This window comes from Giraffa tippelskirchi, chromosome 4 (genome assembly GCF_054371585.1).
Source record: "Giraffa tippelskirchi isolate mGirTip1 chromosome 4, T2T-mGirTip1v1.2.pri, whole genome shotgun sequence".
NCBI classification, from domain to species: domain Eukaryota; kingdom Metazoa; phylum Chordata; class Mammalia; order Artiodactyla; family Giraffidae; genus Giraffa; species Giraffa tippelskirchi.
This window is the reverse complement of record NC_137278.1, coordinates 207,216,051-207,238,988: the sequence shown is the minus strand read 5'-3', so window position 1 is coordinate 207,238,988 and position 22,938 is coordinate 207,216,051. Positions and strand designations below refer to the sequence as shown.

At 46.7% G+C, this 22,938-nt stretch overlaps 1 protein-coding gene across 30 annotated transcripts in view; it reads left to right on the top strand.

Moving 5' to 3' along the window:
• EFCAB6 (EF-hand calcium binding domain 6) overlaps positions 1-22,938 on the top strand; it is a 241,057-nt gene that overhangs the window by 1,188 nt on the left and 216,931 nt on the right. For 22 of the 30 annotated variants that reach the window (XR_014081614.1, XR_014081615.1, XR_014081611.1 and 19 more), the window contains exons 2-3: positions 130-336; positions 19,047-19,192. Coding sequence is in view for 11 of the 30 variants with exons in the window: in XM_081587864.1 (XP_081443990.1) it covers positions 19,063-19,192 (130 nt within the window). In the remaining 19 variants the exon portion in view is untranslated. Of the gene's footprint in view, positions 1-129; positions 337-2,329; positions 2,379-19,046; positions 19,193-22,938 lie in introns of all 30 variants that reach the window. The other 8 variants (XR_014081612.1, XR_014081616.1, XR_014081613.1 and 5 more) reach the window with 1 other exon arrangement.

Below are 22,938 nucleotides of genomic sequence, written 5' to 3'. Positions count from 1 at the left end.
TGTACTCATGGGAACGACACCATGAGTTTAGGGCCTGGCTCACGGCAGGTAGATATTTGTCAAGAAATGCTTACCTGAGACGTTAAATCTGCTGTCCACTTTGTCTTCCGTGTCCCTACCTTTTTGCAGCTGTCCACCTCTCCCGTGCAGAGGTCTCTTCGTCGTCCTTGCTGTGACCCCTCCAGCTGACTGGCACATGGAGACAGAACCAGCTCTAGCAGAATGCTCCGGAGTCTGGGGCCCACCTGGAGCAGGAAGCCACTGGGAGCCCACTGGCTGTTAACAAGACAGTTGCTTTCGTAAAGCCTCTTGACTGGGATCAAGTGAATATTTAAGGTTAGTGGATGAGAGTCACTGAAGTTTTTCTTGGACGACTCCTTCCCCTGCCAGGGTTGGAAAATAAGCTGTTTAATATAGATGAGAAAGTGTGATGAGGCAAGAAGCTAAAGTCACTTTCTTCCTTTAAATATCACAGAGAGCTGACCTTTTTGTGAAGTGTATTTATCTAAAATTACCCCAGATCTGGCTTCCCCTGTAGCTCAGCTGGTAAAGAATCCACCTGCAATGCAGGAGACCTGGGTTTGATTCCTAGGTTGGGAAGATCTCCTGGAGAAGGGAAAGGCTACCCACTCCAGTATTCTGGCCTGGAGAATTCCATGGACTGTATAGTCCATGGGGTCGCAAAGAGTCGAACACGACTGAGCGACTCCCACCCCATATCTAGGTTTGTGCAGTTATACAGATTGGATCCTTGTTAAATGTTGGTTCGCTTTCCACACGGTGCTGTCTAGGACATCCACGCCATTTAGAAGAGGAGATATAAAGGGAAGGAATGTTTGGGGAAACTCTGTGAATGGAGATAACATGTGAACATGATACACTTCCAGTATGAAAGAGCTTCATTTTTTACTTTTTTCTCTTGGTTTCAATCTTTTACTGCTATTTTGTTTGATTTGGTTCAGGCACCACCGTTATCTTTTCACCTGTTTTTCTGCAGTTTGACTGTTTCTATTACCATTGCTCCTCCTGGCTAATACTGAGCACTCACTGTGTTCGAGGCACAGTTTGGAACCTCTCATTACCTTTTTTAAATTCAGTGCTTCTTGCCTATGAAGCAGTACAGTTATTATTCCCATTTTACAGATGAGGTAGTGAGGATGTAGAGAACCTAAGGGGCTGCAAAACGGATAGATGGTGGCATGTGACCTCTGCTCCAGGACTGCCTGGTGACAGAGCCTGCTTTCTCAGCCAGTCCTCTCACGCTCTCAGAGATGTGTGTGCTCTGCACATCCCACTGGGCTTGGAGGGGACTTGAAACAATACATACAATATGGTAAATAGGAAAGTCACGTCAAGAAGAGAATACTCAGATAATTCGTAATGGTTAATATAGTTGGGCTGCAGATTTGGCCGTGAGCTTCTTTTTTTGTTTGTTTTTAATTGAATGAAAGATTCTTTAAATTTTATGGTGGTTTATAATTTTCAAAAGTTTCACTCACATGATTTCACGTAATCCCATAACAACCCCGTTTTTCTCCTCACCTCCATCTTGCCCGTCGCCCCTTGCCTCTCCCCACTGGTAACCTCTGGTTTGTTCTCTATATTTGTGAGTCTGCCTCTCTTTTGTTATTAGCTATGAACTTCTTGAACTCAGGAAAAAGAAAATTAAAAACAAAACAACCAAAAAAAGAAAGAAGTTGAATTCATTTTGTCCAGGCAAATAAGGCATTTTAATTCCTCTGGAAAAAAGAAAGTGTTTCTAATGCCTCCATCTGAGGGACATTTCTCCTGGGGTTCATCAGCAAGTCCCAGATGATCCGGTTTAACACAGAGTGCCCCAGGGTCAGTGTCCTAGCTATTAAGGGAAGAAAATGTAGACTGTTGCATTTGTACAGAATTTTTGAGTAGTACAAGGCACAAATCAGAGTCAAAATTTACAAAATGCATAACAAACTGAGATTAAACAATAGCCAGCCGAATAAACATGTTCAGGGACACCTTCTGAAGTTTGTTTTTCGGTAAATGGTGTTACCCGGTTCCCGGGGTTGGTTCCAGTCATTTGTTTGTTTATCTATTGAGCACCTGCCATATTCCAGGCCCCGGTCTAGGCAGTGAGGACACTGCAGTGATGGTCAGTCAGATCACCACCCTCATTTGCCTGGGGTCTCCACCCCGTCATTTTCTCCTGCTGGACTGTTTCTGGACTGACTTTGGTTTGCCATCCTTTGTTGTCCTTCCTGTAAAACTCAAGACCATACTCAGCACCTTGCACCGTAACAGTCTCCCTGCCTTCCATCTGGGCTCTGATTTTTGTTTCTCTGCCTCCCAGGACCTAAAGTCTGTGACAGCCGTCAAGGAGTGAGCACAGCCTACTGCGTGTGAGTCTCTCTAGATACCTTATCTGGGTCCTGTGACAGCCTTTTTGGTTTGGTTGGCTGTTTTTGGCCATGCCCCATGGCATGTGGGATCTTACTTCTCCAACCAGGGATTGAGCTCACACCCCAGCATTGGAAGACAAAGTCTTAACCACTGGACCACCAGGGAAGCCCTAGCATCAGCCTGTAGAGGGTTTCACTGAACCTTCGTGGGTCACTTGCCCCTTGAGGACCTGGTGGAAGCCATGTATCCTCCCTCTAGAAAAATCATCTCTCACCTCTTTTGAATTTAATCTCAGAGAGTCTGAAGGTCCAGAAGTGCACACACGTGAACCTTGTCCCTAGATCCCAGATTAAGAATGTGCGTGCATGCTGTTGCTCAGTCGTGTCCGACTCTTTGCGACCCCATGAACTGTAGCCCACCAGGCTCCTCTGTCCATGGGGAATCTCCAGGCAAGGATCTCCACTGGAGTGGGTTGCCATTTCCTTCTCCAGGGGATCTTCCCGACCCAGGGATCGAACCTGTGTCTTGATTAGCAGGTGGATTCTTTACCACTGAGCCACCTGGTAAGAATATTTGCTTTAAAGAGAGATATTATCTCCATTTTGCAAATGAGAAAACTGGGTGAGGAGGAGGTTAACTAACTTGCAAGTTTGCATGGTAGATAATGGAACCGATTTTGACTCCACGTCTTCTTGACTCTAAACCCTTAATTTTTCCCACTGTCCAAACGTATAGATGCTCAGTAAATGTGGGATTGAGTGTGTAGAAGGTCCAAAAAGGAGCTTTAAAGTGAATATGCTCACTTTGAACATTAGCAGAGGGATTTGAATATGCTCAACAGAACATCATTTGATATCAGAATAGACAGGGAGAAGATTTTTCTCAAGTATTTGAATTTAGCTGCCAAAATCTTTTGTGCTGCTTGCAACTTTTTCCCAGTTTTGTCAAGTGATAATTCCCCCCCCCCCATGATTCCAGTTCCAACAGTTTTTGCTTCTGATGCCATTTCTGTTGGGCTGTGCACATTTCTTACTCTTGTGTTGAATTATGTTTTCTCTGGATGCCAAGGCAGATGGATGGCACTTTTGTTATGATTCTGATATAAATAGCATCTGTTAAAAACTGGACATCCGTGCTTATCTGACAAATAAACAAATGCATCAGTAGGATAGCCTTCTAATCGTGTTTCTGCCAGTGGTTAGTAAGTGTATTTGATGGTCTGTGACTCGGTGCTTGTTTGGGGGGCACTGGTTTTATTTTCCTTGCTAATTTCGACCTTACTGTGCTTTTTGGATTGAATCATATTCATGAATGTCATAGGATTCTCTTTATTTAGAAAACCTAAACTGAGGATGACGTCAGGCCGGGGGTGACCTAAAGAACTCATCACAGTGCCTTGCTCATGCTAAGAACACTGTTTAGCTTTCAAGGGCGAGGGCAAAATTAGTCCAAGCTCCTTACCCTGGCCGTGTTAGCTGTTAATAGCCATGGTCCGTCAAGAACAGAGATGAGCAGAGTGCTCCCCATGTGCCAGGCCCTGTGGTAGGTGCTGAGTAAAGGTGGTGAGTGCAGTTGATTCTCTCCATGGGAGGGGCTCCCTAACGAGTAGGGGCTACAGATAAACAGCCAAGAGAAAAGCCTGGAAGCAGAGACTCAAAGTGAAGATAGATGTGGGGCTAGAGGAAATGGCACCCCACTCCAGTATTCTTGCCTGGAAAATGTCATGGACAGAGGAGCCTGGCAGGCTACAGTCTATGGGGTTGCAAAGAGTTGGACATGACCAAGCGACTGGGCACACACACACACACACACACAGTTGATTAACAGTGTTGAATTGGTACTGGCATAGGTTTGATCTCTGGTTGGGGAACAAAGATCCTGCATGCCATTCATTATGGCCAAAAATAAAATTAAAAACAGATGAACAAACGAAAACCAATGTTGTGTTAGTTTCAAGTGTACAGCAAAGTGATTCAATTATACACCTACCTGTCTTTCTTCAGATTCTTTTCCATTATAGGTTTTTTTTTAAAAAAATTTTATTTGGCTGTACCGAGTCGTAGTTGCAGCATGCGGGATCTTTAGTTGTGGCATATGAACTCTTAGTTGTCATGTGTGGGATCTAGTTCCCCTACCAGCGATCAAACCTGGGCCCCTTGCATTGGGAGCACAGAGTCTTATACACTAGACCACCAGGGAAGTCCCTCAATTATAAGTTATACAAGAAGATATTGAACATAGTTCATTCCCTCTGGCATTCAGTAGGTCCTTGTTGTTTACCTATTTTTTATGTAGTAGAGTATATCTGTTAATCCCCAAATCCTAATTTATCCCTCCCCCTTTCCCATCTATTAACCATAAGTTTATTTTCTATGTCTGTGAGTCTATTTCTGTTTTGTAAATAAGTTCATTTCTATAATTTTTTTTAAAGGTTACATGTATAAAAGGTATCATATGATACTTATTTTTCTCTGACTTTCTTCACTTAGTATGACAGTCTCTAGGCCCATCCATGTTGCTGCAAATGGCATTATTTCATTCCTTTTTGTGGCTGAGCAAAATGGGATATTGTATATATATATCAGATATATATATAAAATATACGTATCTCACAACTTCTTTATCCATTCATCTGTGAATGGACACTTAGGTTGTGCTGCTATGATCATTGGGGTACATGTATCTTTTTGAATTAAGAGTTTTCTTCTTTTCTGGATTATATAAGGCATGATTAGTTTTAAGGAGGATAGGAAGGCCTCATGAGAGAGGGGGCTCTACCCTCAGTCTTGGTGGAAAAGGAAATTCTCGCAGGAATGTGACCCAGTACACAGAGGTGAGGAACGGCATGGTATATTCATTTGGATTTTGTGTAAAATGCAGCAGGCTTGGAGCTGTGGTGTCTGGAAGTTTCCTGCGGCCAGGTTATTAATGATGCAAATGACCTTATACCCCACAATTAGGAGTCTGACTTCAGTTTGTATACCTGGAGTAGTCATACAAATGCATGTTGTGGGTTTTTTTTTAATTTAAAAAATGTAGATTCACAGAAAAGTTGCAGAATTAGTGCAAAGAGTTCCCATGTGCCCCCAGCTGCCCCCATGGTACCGTATTACAGAATAACCACAATACACTTAGCAAAACCAGGGTGCTATCCCTGCTGCAGTCCTATTCACATTTTCACCCATTTTAACAGGACTCAGTCTTTTTTCTCTTGGTGCATAGTTCTGTGAAATTTTAGCACATGTGTAGTTTTGCCTTGCATGTTTTTTAAGCCAGAGAGTAATGTAATTGTGTGTGTGCTTTAGCAAGAGAGATCCCGGCCACAGAGGAGGATGGGTTAGAAGGGAGTTGGAGACCTGGATGCGATCAAGGGGGTGTTTCTGGAATCCACATGAATGAGGATGAACTCGGGTAGTGAAGGGAGGGGTGGAGAGGGCGAGTGGACCAATGTCACAGGTGCTCTCCAGGTACCATGGACAGTCCCTGCCGCCGCTTAGAAAGAGGGCCAGATCCCAGTCGTGGAGAAAGAAGCAGGCCTCAGCTGTCATTACGGACCGTGGTCAGTTTTCTAAGGGCAGTAGCAAGCAATCAGAGTTCCCAAAGCAAGGAAGTAACAAAAGGAGATCAGCATTTTAAAATGTGGTGGTGGTCTGTATGTGTGTGTGTATGGTTTTGGTGTAGGTGTACTTGTGTGTGTGGTATGTGGGTATGTGCTTGTGGTATGCATGTATAGTGTGTGAGTTCGAGTTAAGGGAAGAGAAGTGATGCTCATGGTGCTGGCATAAAACATCTCTACGTGAGAAACCCAGAATTTAGTGTGAAATTCACGTACAGGAGCTGCCTGCGGCGGCGGGCCCAGCTCTCCAGGAAGCTGCAAAACCTCTGCATTGCTCTGCAGACCCGAAGGCTCTGTTCCCGCGGTTTGGTGAGCTAAACAAGAAAATCCGCCTAATGCCGCCGCTTTCTTAATTTCCAGAATTCACCAATTCAGAAGTAGTTTTTCTTGAAGGAAATGAGACAAAATAGCACCAAAACAAACGCCGCACCATCCCGAGTACCGCACGGAGCAGCCCCAAGGCCAGCGAGCCGCTGCTCTTTCCCGAAGGTCTGGGTCAGCTGACGGGTCGCAGGAGCGCAATGGGTTCCCTGGACATTGCTGGGCTCAGAAAGTTGGTGGTGATACCATCATCACTTCTGTCTGGTTTGTTTCTGTTGTTCACCCGGCAGGCGTGTGCAAAATGCTGGTTCTTGGGCCAGAATTGTCTAGGAAACTCATATCATATCAGCAAGCATCGGCCCATACATTTTAAAGGCGGGGGTCCTTCGTTATGACCCCAGCTGTTAGACAGCTACGGTGAACTCAGAAAATGCCTCCCCGCGGGCGGGCAGAGCCCTCTGGACAGCGCAGCTCCACGTGTCCTACTGTAGATGGCAGCAGCTGCCTGACTTCCCATTACCGAGCTCAAGCTGGGAATCCGTCGCATGTCCCCTTTGCCAGCATCCAAGGACTTGCTCGGCCGGCTGTGATAAAAACAGGGCGCGTTCAACACTCCTGGTCCACTCACAGGAGCGGGGAGGGCCCAGTGGTTTCCAGCAATCACATTTGAAAAGCCTGCCAAGGAGACTGTGTTTGAGCTGGGAACAACCGTTTGACAGCAACGTGTGGTCAGTTCCTCCAACACAGCTTGGTTCTTCTGTCGTCTGTTGTCGTATCTGTCATCACATAAGGTGTGGTGGTGAGTCTGGAAATGTTCTGAGATTGGGTGTTTGTGTCCATGGTAGAGAAGGCATATCACAGACAAAATTGCAATAAGCTTTTTCTTTTTCTCTAAGGCTCTGTGTCCTGGGCCAGCAAGGCATTCATGCTGATATAAACGATCCCGAACCCACAACGCTCAATTCAGTTAAACTCAGGAAGCATTATTTTTGGACCGCTGTCATCAGATGTGGTTCCTGCTATTGTGGCATTGATGGTTCTTAACAGGGAACATAGACATCAAACAATCGTAAAGGTCATGGGTGTGAATTAAGAAAACCTTTCCCCCAGGTCACTGGTTCTTAGTACAGGGGATGAGAGTGAGAAATCAGAGGTGATGCCAAGACTTGTACCTCGGCTGATGGGAATGAGAGTGAGGATCTGGAACAAAATCCAGGAGTGGCAGGATGTGAGTGTGTGTGTGTGTGTGTGCACGCGCACACGCGCATGTGTGCATTTTGGGAGGAGAATGCTGTTTGGATGACCGGGCTGTGAAACTCCGTCCTTCATTAATTTGACAAATATTTTTGGAGCTGCAGAGGTGTACTGGGTACACTGGGGCAGGGGGTACCATAGCATCAAACCACTGTTTGATTTCATGCAGTTTATAATGAAGTGTATAATTTCCCAAATGAAAGCATAATTACCCACTGAGATGTGTACAGCTCAGGGGAAGGACAGGCTGTGATGAGAGACTCTACCAGGAGGATGTGGATGAGGCAAGCAGGGGGATGTCTCTAAGGAGGTGGTGGGCACACTCGGATCTGGAGGAGAGGGGAGTTAGCCGGGTGAGGAGTAGGACGGAGGATCTGGGCAGAGGGCCCTGTGGGGCCGAGGAAAGCAGGTGGGGAGGGTGACAAAGGCAGGAGCTGGATCCTGTGCCACCTGGTAGGCCCTGGCAGGCACGTTGTCTCGTGTATCTAATGTACGTTTATTGTCATTCAGTTCACTAAGCCGTGTCCAACTCCCTGCCACCCCATGGACTGTGGCACGCCTGTCTGTGGCTTCCCTGTGCTTCACTGTCTCCTGGAGTTTGCTCAAACTCACGTCCGTTAATCCAATGCACGTTTATTAGAGAATGTTTCAAGACTGATGCCAGCACCATCCCAACATAGCTATTTTTGTCTACAAAATAGACCCTGTCCACCCTTGGAAATAACATTTTTATGCTGTGTGTCTATAGTGTACCTTTTCCTCTTAACCTTGTCCTAAACATGTTTTTCCATTTCCACGTGTTCTGTATTATTTATAATAGTGGTAAATAATCGCCTGCTCAGACTTTGCGAGCCTTGTGTTATATATATTTTTGAAATATTTATTTGTGATTTATTTGGCTGTGTTGGGTCTCAGTTGTGGCGCACAGGACCATCATGTTACGTGATGGAGGGGGGAGTCTTCCGTGGCTGCGGCTGAGGCTTAGTTGCTCCGGGGCATTGTGGGATCTTAGGTCCCCGACCAGGGATTGAACCCATGTCCGCTACATTGCAAGGCAGATTCTCAACCGCTGGACCACCAGGGGAGTCCCTTGTGTTTTAGAGTTAATTTCTGAGCTGGTACGTGGGGGTCTTGTGGTGTATATGGGTAGACGTGAAATTTACTCTGCAAGAGAACGTATTTGTGAGAATGAGGTTTGGGGGGAAGGTGAAAGCCCACGTGGGGGTCTGCGGAGACCCTGGTGTAGCAGGGGTGGGACCCTGGATGGAGGAAGGCTGAGGCTCAGACTGCCCGGGCTGCTGGCTGGGGAGGAGGTCGGTTTATAACCAGGGAATTTTTCACTAAATTGAATTCAGATGACTGGCTAAATTGTTTTTTACGATACCCTATCATTTGAAATATATTTGTAAATCAACTTGCATTCTTATAATTCCTATGTTTAGAACAATGAGGGGTTGCCAGCCAATTCTAAGATCTTAAGGGAGTATGGGACCCAGATGAGGGAGGCAGACTGGGCTTCACACATTAGTGCCATGAACCCAGGAATCCTAATGTTTGACTAGACGTTTATGTAGATGTTGGTGTTTATTCGCTAAGTCGTGTCTGACTCTTCTGCGATCCCATGGACCGTAGCCTCCCAGGCTCCTCTGTCCATGGGATTTTCCAGGCAAGAATAAAGGAGTGGGTTGCCATTGCCTTCTCCATTATGTAGATGACTCACTTTTAATTTTCTGCGTGTTCTTTTGAGTAGGTTGCAGAATTGTTAAGACTGTTTTGCAAATGCAAGGTATCCTTTCTTGACAATTGATAGGTTTTCTTATTGCTCTATTAATATGTACAGACTTCATGGTTCTTATCTCTGTGTTTGTGTGAGCTTGCCCTCAGACCACTCACTGGCACCTGGGCCAGTGTACACCCCTGGCACAGCTGGGCAAAAAGCTCAGTGACTCTGGGTCTTGGCCTCATGAGTAAATCTGGCTTTTCCTGCTAGTGTTTCATTTCTCTGCCTCTAAAAATATGGATGAAAAATGAAATGAAATGTTAGTTGCTCAGTTGTGTCCAACTCTTTGTGACCCCATGGACTGTAGCCTGCCAGGCTCGTCTGTTCATGGAATTTTCCAGGCAAGAATACTGGAGTGGGTTGCCATTCCCTTCTCCAGAAGTTCTTCCCAACCCAGGGATCAAAACTGGGTCTCCTGCATTGCAGGCAGATACTTTATCATCTGAGCCATCAGGGAAGCTAAAAATGTGGATAGCAGTATCTTAACTCACAAGGTTAATGATTAACCAGTGGCCAGAAAAATGGATTATTGCAAGGTGACGGTGGTTGAATCCCCTGAATACAGCATGTGCTGGTCTTTTAACTCCATTTTGATGTCAAGCCAGGAACTTGACTCATGAGCCTCCTTAAAAACTACAGACTCATCCTTGTAAATCAGCTTCCCGTTCTTGTGAAGCAGTGGTCCCAGCTTGTTATTATAACACAGATGGCTGGGCCCCCTGACCCCAGAGTTTCAGGTTGGTCGGTCTGGGTGGAGCCTGGGAACTTGCATTTCTGAAAAGGCCCCAGGTGATGTCGATATGGCTGGTTCAGGGATCACATTTGAAGAACCACCATTTGAAGGCTGCATGTCTGCTTCAATAGCCTTTTAAAACTAATTTTTTTTTAATGGAAAAGAAATGCACAGAGAAAATAATAGTATTAGTTACAACGAAATACCCTGTTTTGCTTGAGGAATCTAGAAATGAATAATAGCTCCAGTCCTGTTGAGATGGACCCTGAGGACGTCTCTTGGGCAAAGTCTTGAAGCCAGCCCCTGAGCCGGGAAGATGCAGGTCAGGAAGACAGGCATCACTGCGTCTCTCCGTGGGCCGTCAGGGCAGCTGGACGTACTGCGGGAGGACCTTGTTCCTGCTTTTTGAAAACACGTGACGTTTTCTTCAAATCCTGAGTTAGGTCTCGAGCTCCGGGGGTAGGGGGGTGGGTGGGTCATACTCTTCTCTCTGGTCCACTCGCGCTTGCAGCACTGGCTGGAGAATGAATGGTCGAGAGCAGAGTTGGCTGGCAAGTGCTCCCACCAAGGATGTTTAGGTGGGACACCCACACAGGAGGCTCCGTGTTCAGAGTGGTCCGGATTTGACTCTCTGGAATATTCATGTCGTAATTGAAGTCTCACTAGCTTTCACAGTCCCGCAGTCGGTAGAAATGAGGACCGAAGACCCAACAGGTCATCCAGACCATTCTCCCGCTGGAAGAGGCTTATTCCCTGCAGTGCGCTCAGCAGCATTAGGAGGAATTACTTTTCACATGATTACTATTTTTTTTTCTCATTCTGTCTTCAACTAAGTGTTTCTTGAATTGAATCACTTTGCATTCAAGTAATAAAATGCACAACAGGCAGTCCATTTCTGGGTGATTATCTCACTCCTCAGGTGGCGTAATAAGGCATGAGGCCAGAGCCCTGGCATGCCTTATTGTTATTAGGAAGGGAATTTATGGACAAAATAAAGAAAGTGGCTGTTTGCATCAGCGATAACCACAGTGAAGAGCGCAGTCACGGCCGATCACCCACTCCCGTGCTCAGAGCGCAGGGCAGACGGGAGCCCAGTACCTTAACCATGCAGGTGGCGGTGAGGAGCGGGCAGAGGCACAGCACCACTGCCTTCAAAGGGCTTGTTGTTTATTTTGCAAAAAGCAGCAGGAAAGCTTCCTTGGCTGTTGACTTGATACCTCTGAGGGGCCCGTCTCGGGCACCAGGTTGGGGCTTCACATTGTGTGCCTGGGCCAATTGCTTCCCACTCAGAGCTCCCGTGTCCTCACCTATGAAATGGGAAGAGCTGTAGGTAGTTGGGCTGGGAAGGGTTAAATGATGTGGGTTGGTTTTTTTTTTTCATAAATGTTAAGCGCATTTCCCGGCTCAAAGGAATCCCTATTAAATGCTAATAGGATTAGAATAATTTTTTTTTTCCCCTTAAAATTCTTCATAAGGTGGAGCTTCCCTGTTTCTTCTTCAGCCTGTGCTTCCACTGAGGATGTTTAGGTGGGACACCCAGACAGGCTCCACGTTCACAGCGGGCCGGGCTTGGCTCCCACGTGCGTGATCATTCCCTCCACCCTCGGTGTTCCTTCCTGAGCACTCTGTGCTGTGTCCTCACCGCCCTCGCACAAGCCCTGCTCTCGCCACATCACACGTGCTGTCCAAAAAGAAAAGAAAGAAAGTGAAGTCGCTCAGTCGTGTCCGACTCTTTGCGGTCCCCATGGACTGTAGCCTACCAGGCTCCTCCGTCCGTGGGATTCTCCAGGCAAGAGTACTGGAGTGGGTTGCCATTTCCTTCTCCAGGGGATCTTCCCAACCCAGGGATCGAACTTGGGTCTCCTGCACCGTGGGCAGACGCTTTACCATCTGAGCCACCAGGGAAGTCCACTGTCCAAAACGCGCACCCAGATGAAACCCAGCTCAGTGGCCTCCCCGTGCAGCAGCTGACCGTGGCTGGAGACAGGCCGCCCCCCGCGCCTGCCCTGGCCCTCAGGTTCCTGTCCACGGGCCTCCGGTGGGCTCCCACAGCCCCCTGCCAGCCGTGCGTGCTGCTCCTCTCGCCCTCCTGCTCCCCTTCCTTCCCGCCGGCTGCTCCACCCCCCTCAGTCCTGCGATGCCTGTCCCTGTCCTCATGTGCTGCTGCTGACCCAGTCTCCCTTTCCCTAGGAGGAGAGAGCCGGCAGAAGGGAACCACCACATGCCTTCCGCTCTGTGTCCGCTCACCCTCTCTGCCATCGTGCTTGTCATGAGCCGTCCCTGCGCCTGGAAGAGGCTCCGGCACCTGAGGAGATCCTGTCTCCACTGGCCAACCCACGGGACCACCCATCCCCTCTCATCTCTCCTGTTTCACCCCTCTTGGCCCCCAAGGCTGGTCGTGATCACGAGTATTCAGACCCGCTGCCGGTTCTCCTGTGATAAAGAGGGCCCTCTGTGGATGCCCGTCTCTCCTCTGGTCCCCCCACTGCTGCTTTACAGCCGAGTCCCTGGAAACAGGTGTCTCTGTCTGCTGTCAGCGATTCTTCTCTGAGTTCATCTGAACTCCGGCAAGCTTCCTGCCAACCACCCGGTTCCACCAGCGTGGCTACTGTTCGGGCCACTGGTGGCTCCTGCCTGGCTTAGTCCCGGGGCAGTTCTCGGTCCTCATCTTACGTGATTATCCCTGTAACCTTTGACACACAGCATCACCCCCTCCTCCTTGACACACTTTCTGCACTCGGTTCCCTGGACGCCCTGGTCCCTTGGTTTTTCTCTTCTCCCACTGGTGGCTCTTCCTCAGCCTCTTTTGCTGGTTCCTCCTCATGTCCCTAGTGTACTCCAAGGCTTGGCCCTGGCAGCTCTTCTTTCTTACACCCCCCTTTCCTGGTGGGCTGGTCTGATAGGATGCCTTTATGTACATCGTATGCTGATGATCCCCAAACTTCTGTCTTTATCAAACCTCATGCATCCAGCCGCCTATTCAGTATCACCACCGGGCTATCTAGTAAGCATTTCAGATGTAACATGTCCAGAAGGAATTCCTGATCTTCCCTTCCAGACACAGTCGACCTGCCAGACACAGTCGACCTGCTATCTTTCCCATCTCAGCTCACAGCCACTCGGTCCAGCCTTTCTCTTGCACACCAGATCAGATGTGTAAGGGAGTACACTGGCTCTTCCTTCAGGATGTGCCTGGAATCTGATTATTCCTCAACATTTTCCCCAGAAGGACCCTGCTCCCCACCACAGCTTCCCTTGCATGGACAATGGCAGAAGACTTGTAACCCGTCTTGGGTTTCCTCTCTTGCCTCTGTCGATCTATTCTTGACATGCAGCCAGAGGGATCCTTGAAATACAAAGGCCAGAGCGTAATCCTGTGCCTAACCCTCCAGCGGCTCAGCGTATTCACAGCCTAAGGCTCACGGGGCCCGGGTGCTCCTCCTGCATCTGCCACCGCTGCCTCTTTGCCCCCCCGGTGGCCTTGTCCCCTTCTGGTTTCCTTCAGACCTTTGCTCGGCGTCACCTGTTTTCCTCCTCTGCTGCACTGACCGCCACAGCAGTTACGCATGTGTATGGTGCTAGTGCTAAGTTGCTTCAGTCGTGTCCAACTCTGTTCGATCCCGTGGACCATAGACCCCCAGGCTCCTTCGTCCACGAAATTCTCCAGGCAAGGAGACTGGGGTGGATTGCCATTTCCTTCTCCAGGGGATCTTCCCGACTCAGGGATCCAACCAGCGTTTTTTAAGTCTCTGGCATTGGCAGGCGGGTTCTTTACCACTAGCGCCACCAGGGAAGCCCACTCGTGTGTTTAATTTATTTATTTTGTTTGCTGTGTGTTTTCCGTTACTAGAATCTAAGGTCCCTGAGGTCCATGATTTTGCCAGTTTTGTTCATTGACCACTCCCGCCCCCAAGCGTCAATCTTGAAGGAGCTTAATAAGCACCTTTTGACTGAACATGTACCGAGCCATGTTCTTCTGGAAATTTACCAGTGCTGTGATTCTAGGTTTCAGTTCAGTTAAGTGTGTCTGGTGGAAGAAGGATATATGTGGGAGAGTGGTGGAAGCTCTGAGCCTCACCCAGCATTAGCCCTGGTATGGTCCCGGCCTGCAAGGACCTGCCGACAGTCGGTGGCAGATAAGACAGGTGCGGACCGATGCCGCGCGGGGGCAGTCAGGGCTGCCTGAAGAGAGGGAAGCCGAGCACCGGCCGGTGTGGATTTCCTGTATATGAGGAAGTTCCGATCCATTTCTTCAACCCGGTAAACTTGAGGTTCTTCCGATCCAGTGCTTTAGAGGTGCTGCCTAGCCTGATTCTCTGTGCTCAAATAGTGCCGTGCACATCCACCTCGGTTTGACTATTATTAATTATGCACTTAGGTTTCAGTGGGAAGCCCAGTAGGGAAAACTGTTTTCCTTGTTTGGCTGTGCTGGATCTTCATCACTGCGAGAGATTTTCTCTAGCTGCAGGCAGCAGGGGCTATTCTCTAGTTGGGGGGCACAGGCTTCTCATCGCCGTGGCTTCTCTTGTTGCTGAGCACCAGCTCCAGGGCGAGAGGGCTTCAGTAGTTGCAGCTCTTGGGCTCAGTAGTTGCAGCTCCCAGGCTCTAGAGCACAGGCTCAACAGTTGTGGCGCGTGGGCTTAGTTGCTCTGCCGCGGCGTGTAGGATCTTCCTGGACCAGGGATCAAACTCGCTTCTCCTGCATTGGCAGGCCGATTCTTTACCAGTGAGCCACCAGGGAAGCCCGAGAAAGCTTTTTTTGTTTTTGCTGAAAAGGATAGCCAGGTTAGGAGCCTCAGACAGCTGATGGCTATAAAACTTCCTTGTAGCGCTTGAACTTAGGCCTCTTGATACACTTGAGGCAAGGGAGAGTTTTGTCTCTTACTCTTGTGCCTAGAGTGGCCAGAAAGGAGTGAATCAAAAATTTTTCCTGATTTCTGAAATGCCAGTTAGCCCCAGACTGGCAGAATCTATGAGTTGCAAATTCCTAAATGCAGGTAATAGCATGGTGACCACTGAGGGCTAGTGCCAGCTGCTGGCGGGTGTAGGGAGCACAGCCAGTTTTGCCCTAACTGTGGGGCGTGAGCCTGGGCGGGCGCTTCCCCACAGCGCCCCAGATAAACAGGACATCCCCGAAGAGCAGCTGCTCTCTTTGCCTCCTACTGGTTTCCTCCGCCTCCTCCCCTCCCTCTCCTCCTTCCCCTCCTTTTTCTGTCCTATTCTGATATAATTCACATACCAGAAAATGAATCCTTTTAAAGCATACAGTTCTGTGGCTTTTAGTGTGTTCACTGAGGGTGTGACCATCACCACTGTCTAACTTCTGTCACCTCCAAAGAAACCCCGTACTCATTAGCTGTCCTGTATCCCCCTTCCTTTAGACCCTGGCAACTACCTAATCTGCTTTCCATGTCGATAGATTTATTTATTCTGCATGGTTTGTATCAGTCGAATTATATAGTATATGGTCAGCCTTAGCATAACATTTTCAAGACTCATTTGTGTTGTAGCATGAATCAGTGTTTCATTCCCTTTTATGGCTGAATTTTGTATGTGGTGGTTTAGTTGCTACATCGTGTCTGACTCTTGCAACCCCATGATCTGTAGCCTGCCAGGCTCCTCTGTCCATGGGATCCTCCAGGCAAGAGTACTGGAGTGGGTTGCCATTTCCTTCTCCAGAATTATGTATGGTCTGCTGAATGAATAGACCGCTTTTCATTGATCTGTTTACTAGTTGATGAACCTTTGGGTTGTTTCCACTTTTTGGCTGCTGTGGGTATACTGCTATAAACATTTGTGTACAGTTTTCATGTGGACATTAGGTTTTCAATTCTTCACTAATACTTGGTATTGTTTGTTTCTTTGATTATACCATCCCGTGTGTGCTGTGTGCTTAATCGCTCAGTTGTGTCCAACTCGTTGTGACCCCATGAACTGCAGCCCACCAGGCTCCTCTGTCCATGGGGATTCTCCAGGCAAGAATACTGGAGTGGGTTGCCATGCCCTCCTCCAGGGGATCTTCCCAACCCAAGGATCACACCCAGGTCTCCTGCATTGCAGGCGGATTCTTTACTGACTGAGCCACCAGGGAAGCCTCCAGTGGGTGTTAATTTATGGCTTCTTGTGGTGCTGACTTTTATTTTCCTAATGACTTGTGATATTGAGCATTTTTCATGTACTTATGTGTCTTCTTTGGAGGAGTGTCTGTTCAGATCTTTTGCCCATTATTAAACTGGGTTATTTGCCTTTTTATTATTGAGTTGAAAGAGTTCTTGATATATGCTACATACTATATTCTTATCAGATATATAATTGACAAATAATTGACTCCATTCTGTGGGTTGTCTTTTCAGTTTCTTGATAGTATCCTTTGAAGCATAAAAATTTTTAATTTTAGTGAAGTCCAATTAACATTCCTTCTTTGGTTGCTTGCATTTTTCATGTCATATCTAAGATATCATCACATAATTACAAGTCACAAAGATCTACACCTATGTTTTCTCCTAAGAATTTTGTATTTTCAGCTCTTAAATTTAGGTCTTTGGTTGAATTTTCATTAATTTTTGTACATGGTGTGAAATGGGGGTCCAGTTTCATTCTTCTGGCTGTGGATATCCAGTTGTTCCAGCACCATTTGTTGAAAAGACTATTCTTTCTACATTGAATGATCTGCAGCCCTTGTCAAAAACCAATTAATGCTACATCTAAGGGTTTGTTTCCAGATTCTTCATTTTATTCTGGTGTGTTGTGCCTTCATTTTCACTTATCTAGAAGTATTTGCTGATTTCTATCATGATTTTTTTCTTTGACTCATTGGTTATTTAAGAGTGTGTTATGTAATTTTCACATATTTGTGAATTACCTAATTTTTTGTTACTTACTTCTAATTTCATTCCCATGTGACTGGAGAACATACTTTGATGTTTTCAGTCCTCTTAAATTTGTCGAGGCTTGTGTTATGGCCTAGCATACGATGTCTACCCTGGAAGATGCCCCCTGTCTACTTGGGAAGCACATGTATGCTGCTGTTGTTGGATGAGCTGTTGTGTAGTTGCCTGCTGGGTCCTGTTGGTTTAAAGTGTTGTTGTTCAGGTGTTCTGTTTCCTTGTTAATCTTGTGGCTAATTGTGTCCATACTGAAAGTGAGTATTAAAGTCCCCAGCTATTATTGTTGAAGTGTCTATTTCTCCTTTCAGTTTACCAGTTTTTACTTCCTGTATATTGGAGTTCTGTTATCAGCTCTGCATATATGTTTATTTTACCTTCTTTTATTCTTTCTTTAATGCTGTTTCCTTACATAGGTTTGAGTTCTGATGCACATGAGTTTTTTCATCTTTCTGAAGAATTTATTTTAATAATTCTTACAAGCAGGTCTACTGGTGACATTTCCTCAGTTTTTGTTTATATGATCAGGTCTTTGTCTTTAAATCTGAAGGATGTTTTGCTGGATACAGAATTCTACGTTGGTGGGTTTTTTTTTTTTTCCTTTTGACACTTGAAATATTTCATTCCACTCTTTTCTTGTTTGTATGGTTTCTGAAGACAAGTATGTGTAGGCCATACTTTTTTTTGTCATTGCAAGTTTCATAAAGTTTTTGTTGAAAACTGGACATTTTAAGAATGTGGCAATTCTCAAATCATCTTCTCCCTCCTTTCCATTTTGTTTGCTTAGAGGCTCTTCTAAACTAACTTGGTAAGTTCTGTGTCGTTTGTCATGCGTGGCCACCAGAGTGTCCCTGACTGGTCAGCAGTTGGGACAGTACTTTCTCTAAATGCCTGGACGCAGCAGCCTGATAGTCTGCTGAGGGCTCTTGATGTATGTTGAGCATTCTCTCCACACTCAGCCGGGCAGTTTACGGCCCTGGCTCGGCCTCCACCTCCTGCTTCTGCAGAGCCTCCCAAGTCAGCCAGCACTGAGGGCCTTCTCGGCTCTTCCTGAGCAAGCACATAGCCCCAGACATGCGCACCGCCTTCTAGATCCCCAGGAATATGTGGGAGCGTCTCAAAGCCCCTCCGGACATCTTGTTCCCCAGCTTTTCCATTTAAGCTATTTGGTTAGTCTGTTATTTGCTCCATCTGTTATCCACCCGCCTCGGGCAGCTAGAATTTTAAGCAACAATATCCCCTGAAATTTTTTTTTTTTTCAATCAAATGCCTTTTGACAATAGCTGGTCCTCCCTGGGAAAGCTCTGAATCAGTTCAAATAAAGACAGCCTTGCATCCAGGGTCTTTCAGGGAGCCCTCAGGTAAGTCATAGAATGAAGAATTTCTGCTAATGGGGCTTTGAAGGTGCTTCCACCCTGTTCTTCCCCTTCCAGGGACTGGCAGGCCGCTGGGTTTTCCCTGTGATGGCAGGATGTTGGTTTCACGGCTGCTGCAGATTTGGGGATGAGGGGAGATGGGAACAGGGGAAGTCAAAATGCCACACAGTGGGGTTTCATTCCCAGATCCTGGTGTCTCCCACGAGTGAGTACTCCCCAGAATGCTGCAAGCTTGGTTATTTTCCAGAGTTCTGAAGCGGCTGATTCTGACAGCTCTTGCCAGCGTTCTCATTACTCTTTTGGAAAAGGTTTTCAGAAGCCCTAACGCTACCATTTATTGGTGCTGTTTTCCCCAGTTGCACCTCTGACTGTGTGTTGGATGAGCTCAGAGGACCTAAACTTTCCAGCCCTACAACCCCACCCGCCAAGAGATGAGTCACTAGTAGTCGAGGTACAGGTGTCCTGTCCAAATGCCTCTTTGTTTTCCCACCTTTGAAGATTATTGGATCTGCTATAAAAGTGAGTCTAAAAACCCCAATTCTGTGTTCACTTTAAGAGGGGGTCTCTGAAACATTGGCAAGGTCCTGACCAGCTGCATTTTTACAGTCCCCAGCTGCCCTTTCAGAAAAGGAGTAGACTGGAGGTTGGCCACATTGTGGGATGTGCTTGAGGGTCATGTGACCTGTTTTTGTTTATTTCACAGGGATTTAACGTGCAAAATGGCAGTTGTACCAGATTGGCATATTGTGTGTCCTTACACACGGAAATTCACACATTCAAGACCTCACTCTTCACCATGCAAAGTGTATTCAAGGAGTGTTTTCCAGAATATGTTCAGACCTTCTTCATGTGAGTATTCCTGAGCAAATGATACTGGCAGTAGACATCACTGTGTATGTTCAATAAGTGCTGGACTCTGCACAGAGGCCCCACACGATATGTTGTCAGCCCAATAAAGCTGTGAAATAGATTCTGTTACTGTACCTATCTTCTCTATGGGGAACCTGAGACCCAGGTTTATCAAGCCACTTGCCCAAAAGTCATGTGGTTTTTAGGTGGCAGGGTGGGGATTTGAACCCAGACATTACAGGATCCATGGAATGAAACTACTATATTATCTAGTATACTGCCTCACTCAGGTTTTTTCTTAGTTAATAAACTATATTTTTTGAGTAGCTTTTTAGAAAATTTTTTTTATGCTATGCCGTGCAGCTCACGAGATCTTAGTTCCCTGCCCAGGGATTAAACCTGGGCCACTGCCGTGAAAGCACCAACTGAGCCTTAACCCCTGGACCACCAGGGACGCTCTGAGTAATTTTGGGTTTGCAGAGAAACTGAGCTAATATGCAGAGAGTTCCCGTACACTTCTTCAGTCCATCCCCAGGTTGCCTTATCACCAGCGTCTGCAGTAGTGTGGGACAGTCATGACAACTGACACACCATTATTGATACATTCATTACTAGAGTTCGCACTCTTTGTTTTGTACATTCTCTGGGTTTTGATCAATGTATGATGACCTGTGTCCACTGTTACTGCATCTCACAGAACAGTTCCACTGCCAAGAAACTCCTCTGTGCTCTGCCTGTTCATCCCTCCCTCCCCCTAATTGCAGGCAACCGCTGGTCTTCCTACTGTCTCCGTAGTTTTGCCTTCTTCAGAATGTCATTTGGTTGGAATCATACAGCCCGTAGCATTTTCAGATTGGCTTCTTTCACTTAGCAATATGCACTTAAGGCTCCTTCATGTCTTTTCATGATGTGACAGTTCATTTCTTTTTTTTCTCTGAATAATATTCTCTTGTATGGATGTACAACCATTTATTCACTACTCAAGGACATCTTAGCAGGACTTCCCTGGTGGCTCAGAGCTTAAAGCATCTGCCTCCAATGCAGGAGACCCGGGTTCGATCCCTGGGTTGGGAAGATCCCCTGGAGAAGGAAATGGCAACCCACTCCAGTATTCTTGCCTGGAGAATCCCATGGACGGAGGAGCCTGGTGGACCACAGTCCACGGGGTCGCAAAGAGTCGGACATGACTGAGCGACTTCACTCACTCACTCACTCAAGGACATGTTGGTTGCTCTCATGCCTTGGCAATTAACCGTTTATTCACTCAAGGACATCTTGGTTGCTGTCATGCCTTGGCAATTATAAATAAAGTTGGTATAAACGTTTGCATGCAGGTTTTTGAGTGAGCATAAAATCCTAACTCATTTGGATCACTCAGTTTTAAAGCAATAAAATTTGACGTTATAATTTCCCCAAAGTGTGCGTCTTTTCATTTGTTCCTTCCTCCCTCCCTCTCTTTCTTCGCACACATTTTCTGAGCCCTAATATGTAACAAGAACTGTCCTAGGGACTGAGGATAAAGAGCAGGTCCTGTAGAGGGTCTGCCCTGAAGGAGCCCATGGTCTTGAAAGGGAGAGGAGGAGTCCCAGGCAAGAGAGACCAGGGCTGGACCAGACACGCGTACCAAGCACCGTGGACGCACAGCCCACGGAACCAGAAGGGCTCAGAGCAACACAATGAAGGGACAGACCCGAGGAGAGGCGATCCGGTCAGAAGTCACACTGGCCACCTGTGCTCACCTGCCAGAGAGCCGGAAGGGAGCCCAGATGGCCGTGTGTCTGCCCGGGTCTCTGGAAGGAGGGGAGAATGGATGTCGGGGTGACCGGCAGTCTCCACCATAGTCATTTATCGTCACTAACAAATCTGCTCCATGCCTGCAGTGTTCTGCGGATGTGTCCTCCTTAACTAGCTTTCACGAAGAAGAATGGAGTGAAGCGGGATTACCGGCTTAAGGGGCATTCACACTCATAAAGGTGCTACCAAGTCGCCTTTAGGAAGCTCGTACCTGCACATCCCCACAGATAACAGTTCAGAGTACTTGTTGCTGAGCATCCTAACACAGAATGTTGTCTTTGACTTCTTGTCCATTTGATATGCGTAAACAACACTCTATCGTGGTGTTACCCTGCGTTTCCCTGACGGCGAGGTTATCTTTGATCGTCAAGTTCAGCAGGTTCACATCTTCCTTTGACAAGCTGCCTCTTCATGTCCTTTGCCCATTCACCCACTGTAGGCGGGTCTTTTTAGTTATTTGCGTGAGCGCCCTGTGTTAAAGTGTGAATCCTTTATCTGCTTTATGTGCCATCAGTATCTTTTTTCATCTTTTTTTTTTCATTTGCCTTTTATTTTTATTGATGGTTTTTAAAAGGTACTGAATTATTTTTCCTTTTCTAAATAAAAGTTATATATTTAAAATAAATACACTTAAATAAAAACTATTTACGTATGTACATAATGTCCCTTAGCACCCCTTTCCTCTCCAGAGTTGGTCACCATCAAGTGTTTGGCTGTCCAGTGATTGCACATCATTCATGCACACACACGTGTAGATATGTAATTACATAACTCATATTAAATAAGCACGATTCATGGGTGAATCTGTGAGCCACAGATACTAGACACCCTGTTTCCTTTTAAGATGTTTTTTGCTTAATGTTTCAATTTGAATAGTTTCTATCGACCTGACTTTATACTCGTGAGTCCTTTCTTCTGCCATGTAGACGGTCTGCTGTTAAGCAAATTAAATGAACTCTTCACTTTGATATTGTATTTTTCATTTCTAGCTTTTTCATGTGCTTTAAAAAAAGTTTCTGCTTCTCTGCTGAAATCCCCCACATGTTCAGCATGTTGTCAGTTTTCCCTTAATCTCTTTAACGTATTTGTCATTCTTAGTTTAAATACCCGATCGTTTCCGCATCTGTTCTCTCTGTGGGTCTTCTGATGACTGGTTTTGCTCCTCATCAGGTCATCTTTTCTTATTTCACTTGTCTTGCAATTTAAAAAAGGTTTAACAGCAGACATTTGTGTAAAAAAGAGGTGTGTATGAGCTCAGTCCATTCTTTGCTACCTCATGGGCTATAGCCTGCCAGGCTCCTCTGTCCATGGGATTTCCCAGGCAAGAACACTGGAGTGGGTTGCCACTTCTGTCTCCAGGAGATCTTCCCAACCCAGGGATCGAATCCACGTCTCCTGCATTAGCAGGTGGATTCTTTACCACTGAGCCATCAGGAAAGCCCCCAGAAAGAGTAGGGAAGTGAAGTTGCTCAGTTGTGTCCGACTCTTTGCAACCCCCCATGGACTGTAGCCTACCAGGCTCCTCCGTCCATGGATTTTCCAGGCAAGAGTGCTGGAGTGGGTTGCCATTTCCTTCTCCAGGGGATCTTCCTGACCCAGGGCTTGAACCCAGGTCTTCCACATTGCAGGCAGACGCTTTACCGTTTGAGCCACCAGGGAAGCCCCCAAAAAGAGTAGAGACAGAAGTAAATCATATTTACCACCAGAAAAAGGAATGCTCCTTCCACTCAGGCTTCTAATGAGGTGGACGGGCTCAGTTTATTTCTTGGCTTAGTCGTGTCTGGATTTGGTGTCAGTGGTGGTTAGATTCAGGTGACCGCTTGTTTCGAACACTTCCCTTCAGCAGACACTGAGATCTGAGCAGCGTGGAGACTCCAGCCATCTCTGCTTCCTGGCCCAGCCTGGTGTCCTGGAGGGGGCTCTCTGCTTCCAGCCCTCCTGCCACAATTGGA